The sequence below is a fragment of the Rhopalosiphum maidis genome, chromosome 3 (assembly GCF_003676215.2).
Source record: "Rhopalosiphum maidis isolate BTI-1 chromosome 3, ASM367621v3, whole genome shotgun sequence".
In the NCBI taxonomy this organism is placed as follows: domain Eukaryota; kingdom Metazoa; phylum Arthropoda; class Insecta; order Hemiptera; family Aphididae; genus Rhopalosiphum; species Rhopalosiphum maidis.
This window is the reverse complement of record NC_040879.1, coordinates 70,977,364-70,989,723: the sequence shown is the minus strand read 5'-3', so window position 1 is coordinate 70,989,723 and position 12,360 is coordinate 70,977,364. Positions and strand designations below refer to the sequence as shown.

Genomic DNA, 12,360 nt, shown 5'->3' with positions numbered 1-12,360 from the left:
GTGATGTTCCAACTTTCCAAGTTGAGTGTCTTATAGCACCTGCAGTTCATACTGATAAATATAATCCTGCATTAAATATTGAGTAACCAAATTATCAGAGTGTTTCTTTTTGTGTTTGTGACAAAACTTACTTTAAATTTTGTAAAACCGTTTTGATAAATTTATACTTACATCAGTTTGTACCATCGTTTGATTGGTGTTTGACTTTCTTAGTATTGAGATACCTAATACTCGTCTATTGAACAGACATAATCAATAATCAGAATACGTGTATTTTTTTTTCTTATACATTAAACGTTGGCTTCTTTGGTCATTAAATATTAACTTAAAATTAATTTACATTGTTGTGTGTTTTAAATCAAGTAATATGATTGTATTTCTTTTATAAATTGTATGCGGTATAGTGTTGGTTATTGATTGTTGGTCTGGTCTTAACGCTTCTCCAATCTGTTGTGATATTATAGGGTTATATATTTTTTTAACTCATTGTCGCACTTGTAAATTTTAATAGGAAAACCAAAATATTTTTTGCGTAAAATCACATCACTAGAAATATAGTAAAACACAATGCGTTTTTATTAGAAAAAATATATTATTTTTTTATATAAAAATAACAAAATAAAAAAACAGACAAATGTTATAAATTTATTATAATAGACTAAATTACATTTCTTGTATCCACAAATAGCAAATCCGAAATAACGACTTCAATTACATACTTATTTTGATATAATTTTTATATTTGGACTATAGACTATTGTCTATGAGGATTTACACTGTTTACAGTATAAAATGTATATATAAATTGTATATTGTATATAAGTATGCATATTATACGTATACTAACTAACTGGCTAAAGCGGGGCATTTTTGGATTCTTCGGGGACAGCGAGATACAAAGTTCAAAAGCGGGACTGTCCCACACATAGTAGGTCGTATGATCACGTTGTATAATATGGTGTCTTTTTCTCATATCTACGTATTTTTGATATTCGGTGATTATGTGTTTAACTGTGTAGTCAACTCCACACATTTCGCCTATGAGTGGATCATTTTTTGTCACGAGATAATTTCGTGTGATGAATGTATGATATATTTGTATTATTATTGTAATAATATTGCTTTAATACCAAACTGATAAAATAAATCTAAAATAAAGATTATTTGATCGCTTATAGATACAACAATATTCTATTTCTAAAAATTTAAGTAAATCACCAAGTGATGAAATTGTATATAAAAATACAAAAATTACAATTTTAATAATCTATAATAGTTAATATAATAATATAAATTTAAAGATAAATCTAGATTTTGTAGAGCACAGCAGGTATCTACCTAAATAATTAATTTAAATTTTATTAACTGCTCAGAAAAAAAAAATTTAATTTATTACATAAAATCAACTAATTTATCCCATGGATCACAATATTATTATTATAAAGTCACATAAAACTGTTACACCAATTAAAATTAAAAATAATCAAATTATCTAGAAGCAATAAAAATTCAACATCAACTGATCCCAATAAAAGGTCACTATCCACTTTGTCCACAACACCAATATCAAAAAATATTTCTACAAAAATAACCAAAACTATTTAATAATCGCTATAATGTACTCGCCGATCTCGACGATGAGGACAACGACGTACACGAATCATCCAGTCAGGATACCACGAATACTACCGCATATACACCACTGAAGAAAATATTGCCGCCACCCATCTTTATTAAAGGAGAAAGCAATATTACAGATATACTCACTGAAATTACAAACCTAATTAAACGCAACCGTTTTATATACAAATCGACATCCATCCACCTAAAGATCCAAACTAAAAAACCTGAAAACTATAGAACTCTAATCTATTTCCTAAAGGAAAACGATGCAGAGTTCCACGCACATATCAGCTTCAATCTGAAAAACCATACAGAATTATTGTAAGGAACCCCACTACCTCAGTATCTGAAATCTCTTCACCTATTGAGGAGATCGGTTTCGCGACTAAACAAGTCACACACATTAGACATCATCTAACTAAAAACCCTCTCCCGTTGTTTTTTGTTGATCTAGAGCCGGACTCTGACAACCAAGATTTCTTTAAAGTCACGTCACTCTTGCGCACAAAAATCAAGGTCGAAGAACCACAAAAACACCAGGAAATTCCCTAGTTTGTTTATTATTTTTATTTTTTACTATCTATTTATATCCTAAATTGTTTTTATTATTCATTTTTTTGTAACAGATTGAATAAAAAACTTAAAATCAAAATCAAAAAAAATATTTAATAATAATATATTGTCATCCATAGGATCAAAATGGCTAATTTTATTTAATACAATTTTTTCTGTCAACAGTTAATAACATTGAAATTAATTATTGAAGTTATTGAATAAATTATTGAATAACCTACTATGATTTACAAAATCTAGATTTATTTTTAAGTTTGAAATGAAATTAAATAGGTATATAAGAATTAAATAATTATACACTTAATGCGTTTGTGACATAACCTAACCTGGACGATCCATTAAAATATTTTATAGTCCAATTTCGCATATCTAGAGTTCAAACTTAAAACACTTTTTTTGTATATATATTTATATAATTATGTTTATTGTTTATTTATAAATATGACCGTTGTGACTGCTGTTGTAACCGTTGAAGAACCCCTTTTCGCCTTTTCTTATTTCTTCTATACATATTATCGTAGCTTAACCTAATTTCCTATGTTGATGTAAATAATTGTTTTTGGCTATTTAATATTTACTGACTAATGACTAAGACTTATTGCTAAATTTGGTTACTTATTACGTAATTGTTTATTTTTTATTATTTATTTTTGTATACGTATTTAATGTATATTACAATAATTGAGCAGTGTACGTTGTAACAGAAAATATGACCTCATATCTTAAAAAAATTTCAGTTGTAAAATTAAAAAAATAATGACACAGATTTTATGCCTTTTCTGAATAATTTTTAAAAGAAGCTACTTATATCACAATTGATGAATATAAAAAATAATGATTTATATTTATTTAAAAACAATTTGCTTTTGTTCCTGAATAAACCAACGACTTTGATTACATAACAAAAATTAAAAATTAAAAGTTTATAACAAAACTAGGAGATAAAATACTTATGTGCGTTTAATTTAGTAATTTATAAAAATATACATAGGTACACAAATAATTATATTATATTACGCTAGCACATTGCACATAATTTAATTTTGTAATATGAGAGGGACAATCGATACGAATAAAAACTAAACAGATGTCTATGTTATAAATACATGATATGTTTACTTGGTTGTTATAACTTATAATGCATAAACACTTAAGTAAAAAAGCATTAGCACGGAGTTAATAATATTTTAATACCTATTCAGAATCTAATCATTTTAAGTATATTTTATAAAAAACAAAATTTACACTCGTTTTTTGTAGTTATCTGAATAATAATTATGACGACTTCTTTTAAAGTTTCTATATTATTAACTGTGATATTTGTTATAAGTAGGACTCAGAAGTTGATGACCTTAAAAACATTAAAAAATGACCTAAAAAAAATTACAAAATTAAACAATAAGTAGTAAACTAATGTGAAATCAGTAAAAATGACTAAAAACGCGGGGAAATTACCAAAAAATGACTTAAAAAATAATTAAAACCAAAAAATACAAAATAATGCAAAATATAAATTAGTTGTTCAGATTCACATGCTAATGAAACACATTTGTGGCCAGGAGAGCATCGTCTAAAAAGTTCCAAACAAAAATACAAAACGTATCAACTTCCTAGTCCTAGTTATAAGTATTTGTGTGAAAAAAAAAGGTATCAACAACAAAAATAAATTGACAAAAATAACAATTTACATTTATTTTATAATTTTTATTAAAACATGAACTTTATATTAACTTATATCATAATATATATTATTTAAGTCATTGCTTATTAAATAAGTCATGTTATTCGATGACACATTTATAAAAATATTGATTTTTATAATCAACAATTGTAAATTGTCATGCTTAAAAATTAACAAAAAATAGTTGTAGAGAAATTAATCAAATAGTACATATTTTGGCAGAGATGTATACAGTGGATTCCGCTTAATCTGGGCACGTTAGAACCAACCCTGTTTTCCCACATTAAGTGGTTGTCCATAAAAACCGAAATTGATTTAAAAACAATAAAAAAACAAAAATCAACAAGATCTTTTCTGCGTGAATTTTTATTTATTTTTTTTTTTTTAAATAAACTTATTGTAAAAAAACATAGGGATTATGGGAAAAATATTTAAAAAATATTAAAGTGAAACTACCCCTAAAATTTGATTAAGGGTTAGTTTGGGCACAAAATTAATCTATGATTTAATAAATTTCAAAAAACTGAAGATGGCAATTTGTAATAGTAACGTTCAGTAACTTTATTGTATATAAATATTTAAAAATGTGTTTATAAATTATAATTATATTATTTATATTTTTTATAATGCTGCTTAATTTCAAATAGGTAAATAAATATTAATAAATCTTATAATTTATTTGTAAGATGGTAACCATAAAAATTGGTTCAGTTCTATGCACTTGGCATGCCTTAATATAATACTTCAACTATAATTTCAAGCATTATTTTGTACAAAAATTTAGATATTGATATTTACATATATGTAATATCCAAAATGTTTTAAATATCAATTGATTTATTTAATGTAAAATTAATTTTTGATTTTTAGAATGCATTAGTAAGGGACTTCATATTAGTTAATGATAATTAAATTTATTTATCGATATAATGATATAATATTACCATGGGCCAATTATTTTGCTCCACGTTACGGTGTTATTATGACGCCGCTATCGACATTTTTATGTCGTCATTTGACGTGCTGATCGCTGTCATAGTGTTGAACCTTAGCGAGAATAGTTATTAAAAAAGTGAAACATTTAATACTTGATTTCTAAAGTTATATGTTATTATCAAAATTCACGCAGAAAATTTTTGCTTATTTTTATGAATATTAAAAATTGATGCTAATGGACTAAAAAGTGTTTTATGTTACGTCCGAGTTTGAGAAAAAATTCGTACATATTATGTGAAACTATAAAAAAAAGTTTTACTATAACTGATTAACAGACAACAATAAATATTGAAAATATTTAAGCTTATATTAATAACAAATTTATGTTAAAATATTATCTTTATAATTGCCGAAATCTATTAATCAACACCGTAACCGTACCTATACTTCACTTTAAAATATATTGGATCCCAACTTCACGGCGACCGGTTTTTGTCGGACGGCAGTCAGACAACACCCATTTGTTAACCACACCGAATCAACTACCTATATGTAGTCTACTATGTATAATGCACAAGTTGTCCGCCGAGATCTGATCTCATTCCTAATAGAGTTTATGTTAGTATATTATATACTTTTTATACTACGTTCACGTTACAAGCGACCCGGGTGGCTAACTAGGCGACTTGTGCACATAGGCGCGACATATTGACAGTAATCCGATACATACGTCCAGTATACATTATGTTAGCTATTTTATTTTTTTCATTTTAAGAACCACATACATATTACCTTAATCAATTTTTATTGATTAAATAACGAACTTTAAAAAGTAAGGGTATAAGTACAATAAATTACAATTATATTTTCTTAGAAGTAGGAAATTAAGAATACCCTACAAAAGGATGACATGGTAATTTATTTTGAACTATTATTTAAATAATTTTCACTACAATTCTAACCCTTTTTCGCCTTCTCTTAATCTTATTTACCTATTATCATAACTTAACCTAGTTTCCTATGCTAATGTACACAATTGTTTTTGGCCTATAAATATTTACTGACTAATGACTAAGAATTATTGCTAAATTTGGTTACATATTACGTAATTGTTTATTTTTTATTTATTTTTGTATACGTGTTTAATGTATATTAAAATAATTGAGCAGTTCGCATCGTAACAGAAAATATGGCCTCGTATCTTAAAAAAAAATTTCAGTTGTACAATTAAAAATAAAATGACACAGATTTTATGCTTTTTCTGAATCATCTTTAAAATAAGTGACTTGTATCACAATTGAAGAATCTGCAAAATCATAATTTATGTTTATTTAAAAACAATTAATTTGTTTTTGTTCCTGAATAAACCAAAGACTTCTATTCCATAACAAAAATAAACAATTAAAATGTTGTAGCAAAAACAACGGACATTTTTGGAGATCAAATACTTATTATTATGTGCCGTTAAATTTAGTAACTTATAAAAAATATACATACACAATAAATTATATTAATATATAACGCTCACATAATGCATATAAAGTAATATTGTAATATGAGAGGCATAATCGATACGCGTCAAATAAAAACTAAACAGTTGTCTATGTTATAAATACATTTTGACTAATATGTTTACTTAAGTGTTATAACTTATAATGCATAAACACTAAAGTAAAAATGCAATAGCATGGAGTTAATAATATTTTAGTACCTATTCAGAATCTAATCATTTTAGGTATATTCTTTCAAAAACAAAATTTATACTCGTTTTTTGTAGTTCTCTGAACAATAACTACGATGACTTCGTTTAAAGTTTTAATTATATTAACTGTAATATTTGTTATAAGCAATTGTAGCAATGAAGACAGTATCAAAAACAAAGGTAATAACGATGACGATTAAATTGACAAAAATAACAACTAAAGATTATTTTATAATTTGATTAAAATAGAGATATTTTATTAAATTAAGGCTTCGACAACACAGGTTGTTAGCCTAAATATGAACTTTATATTAACTAAAAAACATAACTCTAATATTATAATATATATTATTAAGCGAGTCATATTATTCGATGATACATTTATAAAAATATTAATGTTTATAATCAACACTGATAAAGCTTTATAGTTAACAAAAATGAATAGTTGTATGAAAATTATTCAAATAGTACATATTTTGTCACAGACGTGTAATATTAGTTAAAGAAATATTGTATTAAAATATTCTAAATATTCTAATAAATAAATATATAAAGTAAATATTCTATTTATAAAAAATTGAAGATGACAACTTTGTATTAGCAGCATTCAACAACTTTATTGTATATAAATATTTATAAATGTGTTTATAAATTATACTTATATTATATTTTTTTTTTTTTTTTTTTTTTTTTTAATGCCACTTCAGAGGAGAAAAATCAATTTACAATTGGTAAATAATAGTTAATACATCTTATGATTTATTTGAAGGTGGTCACCTAAAAAGTGGTTAAGTTTTGTGCACTTGGTATACCTTATTGTAATACTTCAACTAAAATTTCAAGCATTGTTTTGTACAAAAATTTATTCATTGATATTTTATAATATTACATACATATGAAGTGTGGAGTACCGTCGTGTGAGGTTTATCTTGGTTGTTAGTGTCAAATGAAGTAACACAGGTGTTGGTTATAGGTATATATATTATATTATAATTACTGATTTATGAACTTAACACTGAATACATCAATATTGATATGAATTAAACACTAAAGAAATGAATATTTAAATGAATTACACACTAAAGAAATGAATATTAAATACTAATATTACGAGAGGATCTGATTAAAACTATACGAGGTTCTGCTATAAAAATTATAAGATGCTCTGCTGAGTAACGTAGGTGTCACTCCCTCTTTAGACCAGACTCGACTAATTACCAACAGACGGGGCGCGTTGCAACGGTCCGTCCGAGGTCTTCAGTATGTGCTGACCCAGCCTTTTTGGTCACGTAGACCATCGTGAGAACCGAATCGGTCACACAGGTATTTTATCCTGAGTCAACGCATTTGAGCGTTATATATATGCAAGCTCCATCGGCACATACATACATACACACATACATAAATATATACGCAGTACATACATACATACATACATATATACATACATACATACATACATATATACATACACACAGGCATGCATATACAACATACCCCCAGCGTTAAACTGGAGCAGTCCCTGCGACCTAAGTTACTACTTTTACAAATTTCTTAAACTACGGGTACACCTAGTTACAATACCGCCACATGGTGTCTTTTATACTTAAACTAACTTAATTTTACTTCTAACTTAAAGACAATACAAAAAGGGTTTTTTTTTTTTTTTTTTTAAATTACAAACTTAAAGGTTATCTTGATTGTTATTTGAAAGATTGTCCGCAATTTCCGGATTATACATTTTTATGATTTTATTCTTAAACCTTATAGCTACTGCACTTATAAATAATATAGAAAAGGTTATGGATATATAAAGCATGGTAATATGGAATTCTATTTTAAAAATAAACAATGGTTCTGTGGGTTTAGGCTTAAGTTCACTCGATTCCATTGCTCTATGAGCTAATGAATTAAAATCCTTAAATATTTTTACATTAGTGAGGTTCTGTGGCATAACTGAGCAAAAAGTTTCTGTTAACATTGATTTTATATTGGATTTACGATTTTCCGGTATTATATCAAGCTTAATATTTCTATTGGATTTAGAGAATGGTACGAGTATAGAACTTTTTGTATGAATTTCACAAGATGAGGAGGTGGTCAACCTACCCACACCCGAGATCTCAACTCTGAATGTATGCGGAGGATCTGTGCACTTAATCGTACATAAATCTGGTTGAGTATAGTACAACCAAGAGTTTGTCTTCGATAATCGATGCCAAATGGGTGTCTCTAATGTGACTAGTTTGACTCTACAGTCTTTCGAATGGGTGTTAAATTTAGTTAATTGAGATAACTCGCATAAGTTGGATCCCGTTCGGTAATGGATCGGTTGCTCACCCTTACAAAGTGTATATGACTCTAACTTACTACATGATTCCCATTGACTTACCCCTAATGAGATAAAATTTTCGTTATCGTTACTTAATGCTAGGTAGTCGATTTCAGGGGGAATTAGGGCTATGGTATTTTCGCCATATTGGATGGGTAGTGAAATAGGGTGATACATGGTATATTCCTCAACAGACGTTAAAGGTATTCCTATAAGAAAGACCAAGTAGTGTTCTCTATGCAGGATTGTTAGATCAGAGATTTGTAGAAATTCTGTTAGAGATTCTGCTTTAAGTTCTAGTGGCAATGCTGTTCCTACCGGTAAGTTCATCTTAATTTCCCTCAATTCCATGAGAAATTTCTCCGATGAAAACACGCTTGTATGTATTTCGCCATTCATTGCTGAGTTAATTACGGCCATTAAATTTTGGGTTTCGTATGAATACTGATTAAGTAAAATTTCGAAAAGAAACGCCTGTTCCAGTAGCCTTGTTTTAAATTCTATTTTGTCAAGCTTTTGTATGACTACTCTAGTTTGCTCTTGTAAATACTGGAGATTTTCCTCCAGTTTTTCCTGATGCTCTGTGATCTTCTTTATCTGTTTGTCTGTATCCACCTGCATGATTCTTATCCTCTCCGAGCTTAAGGTGATGTTCTGATTTCTGCTTAGACTGAGAGCTATTATTTGTTTGAATATGAAATCGGTGTCAATATTTGAATACATGCCATACAAGACTTTCACCATCCGTTGTACTGTGTGGACCAATCCTCGTCGTATCCTAGCTTCCCCCGTGTATTTATCTCCAATGGAAAGCAGCATATTACGATGACTGGTTTCGATTTCATACAGGTAGGGCAATGTTGCTCTTGAAAATACCTGTACGAATTGTTCGCATGCATTTGATATTTCCGTACTTCCGAACCGCTCTGTCATTTGTCCGCAAATTTTTGCGGTAGCTTCATACAGCGACATTATATCCTGGTATTTATAACCCGAGAGTCCGAGGAATTGCTTAATTTCGGTTGGATTTCTGGGTACGGGGTGATCTCGTACGCAGCTGATTTTTGTCGGATCGGGTCTCACACCCGCATCCGTTATTAAATGTCCGAGGTAGATGACTTCGCGTCTAAGGAATTGACATTTGTTCGGTTGAAGCTGTAGGTTGAATTTCCGCAATCGTTGGAATACTTCTTCCAGCCTAGTCTCGTGTTCCATTAGATCGACTGCGTGTATAATAATATCATCTAGATATACAAACGCCTTCATACCATTCAGTCCTGTCAACACGTTGTTCATCAAACGCTGGAACGTGCTTGGGGCACCACATAGTCCGAAGGGCATTCGGACAAACTCGAAGTGACCTTTGTCTGTTGAAAATCCCGTCTTCTCACAGTCTTGTGGTCGAATTGGTACTTGATGGTAACCACTGGCGAGGTCTAGCGTAGTGTAATATCTGGAGCGTCCTAGTTGGTCCAGAATTTCATCGATCCTTGGAATTGGAAAAGCATCCCCGATGATAAGCTGGTTGAGACGGCGAAAATCCACACAGACCCTGAATTGTGGTTTCCCGTTCGCGTCAGGTTTCTTAGGTACCACTACTAGAGGTGCGTTCCATGGCGATTCTGACGGTTGAATAATATTATCCTCTTCTAATTTTTCCATTTGCTCGACAATCACCTGTCTATGAGCGTAGGGAAGCCTATATGGCCTGATGTTTACTGGAGCCGTTCCTTCCGGAATTTTGATTTCATGCTGGATCGCTGTGGTGAACGATAGAGGTTCTCCCTCAAAATGGAATAAATCCTGATATTTTTTACATATTCGTAGGAGGCTGGCTCGCTCCTCGTGATTTAGGTGGTCCATTCGAATTGTTTCTGTTAACCTTTTTTTTCGGCTCTCTTTAACTTTCTGTTCTTCTATTTGATGACAGACGTAGGCACCTGATTCTCTGAAGATTTCGTGTTGCACACCCCCCAGTCGGGGTGGAAACAATTCGATGGGATCCTCTGACGTGTTTATTACCGAGACCAATATTTGTCCATCCTTTACATGATTGACAATATTTCCCGATACAATCCCTTTTTCTCCGATGTTCTGCGCATGGATTATTAAGGTTGTTCCATCTTCCTTGTCTGTCAAGACGGGTATGAGTGTTTCCGAACGTGGTTGGATAATCTGAGGTTCTGGAGGTTCTGGATTTGGAGATTCTGTCGACAATGAAGAGGTTCTGAAGTTAATATTTATTCCATTGTCTCGAAGAAATGGAGCGCCCAAAATCCCTGCTTCTGATATAGGAAAGTTGTCATGCGTTACCTGGAACACGGCAATTGTATCTTCTGTTCCAAGTTGGATTTTTAAAGTGACTGATCCTATGGTGAACACTGGCTGTGAATTTATACCTGTTAGTTTGTAAATAGTGGTTTCGTCCACCAGTATATTTTTCTTCAGCTCTGAAAGTTTTATCATATTTACGTCACTACCAGTATCCACCAACAATCTTACTTTTTCCTTCACACGCTGTTCAATCTTGAGCGAGGTCGTATTGTCTATCAATGCTGCTGAGAAGTGGAGGGCCGTTGCAGACTTAAAACAGCGCTCTGAATCTGCTGAACCGAACGTGCGCTGGTTGTGCTCGGCTCTGCCCCATTTCCCGCATTCTGATGCTCTGTGGTGACTTCTTTTGGGTCCTGTTCTTTTTTGCTGTTTACGTATTTCCTTTTGCGGCATTCTTCTAGCTCGTGCCCTTCTTTCTTGCAATATCTACATATCAATACATTTCTAACGGAGTTTTTGGAATTTTGTTGTCCACTTTGCTGATTGGCTCTAAACTTTTCTTGATCCCATTGTGATGCTCTGCAGTCTCTGGCAAAATGATTTGTTCTGCCACACTTGAAACAGCCCTTATTGGTGTTGTTGCTTTTACCATTGTTTCCATTTTTTGACACTCCGGAATAAGATTTTGATGGCTGTTGATTCTTGGTGTTAGTTTGTATACTGAACAATTGAGTTTCCTTCGCCAAGTTTCCCTTTGTTTCCTCTTATAAAGCGAATACTAACGCATCGCTCAGCTTCTTAGGGCCTCGCGCTTTTAATAATATCCGATAAGATTCGGGTAAGCCGCTTATAAATGCGTTGAGCACCTGATTGTGTAACAACCTTTCAATGTCCGTTCCATTCGCGTAATCCCCCCCTCCATTGTTGCACTAATTAAGTCGTGTAATAATTGCTCCATTTTATTATAATATTCTTGCACTCCTTCATCAGGACTCTTCTTGCACGTGAGCAATTTCATGTGCAGCTGGGGTAGTAACTTTTTGGTTTCCGATATTTCCACAATATTTTTCCGGAATTCCTTGTACGTTGTTATGTCCTTATATCTTATCGACCGCAATGCTCTTCCTGATAGCTTAATTATCAGTCCCTGTACTAACAAATCGACCTGATCCGGATCGACAATCCTGACTGCGAAATCACACGCCCTTAGGAAATGATATGCTTGGTCGGAGCTTGTTC

At 30.9% G+C, this 12,360-nt stretch overlaps 1 protein-coding gene and 1 pseudogene across 1 annotated transcript; one reads left to right on the top strand and one right to left on the bottom strand.

The window, feature by feature from the left end:
* Positions 1-2,175, top strand: part of LOC113558231 — a 44,118-nt pseudogene extending 41,943 nt beyond the window's left edge.
* Positions 2,176-7,951: 5,776 nt separating this feature from the next.
* On the bottom strand, positions 7,952-11,599 carry LOC113556417. Its single transcript, XM_026961341.1, has one exon. The coding sequence runs from the start codon at positions 11,572-11,574 to the stop codon at positions 8,200-8,202; it is 3,375 nt and encodes a 1,124-aa protein (XP_026817142.1). The 5' UTR covers positions 11,575-11,599; the 3' UTR covers positions 7,952-8,199.
* Between the last annotated feature and the right edge of the window lie 761 nt (positions 11,600-12,360).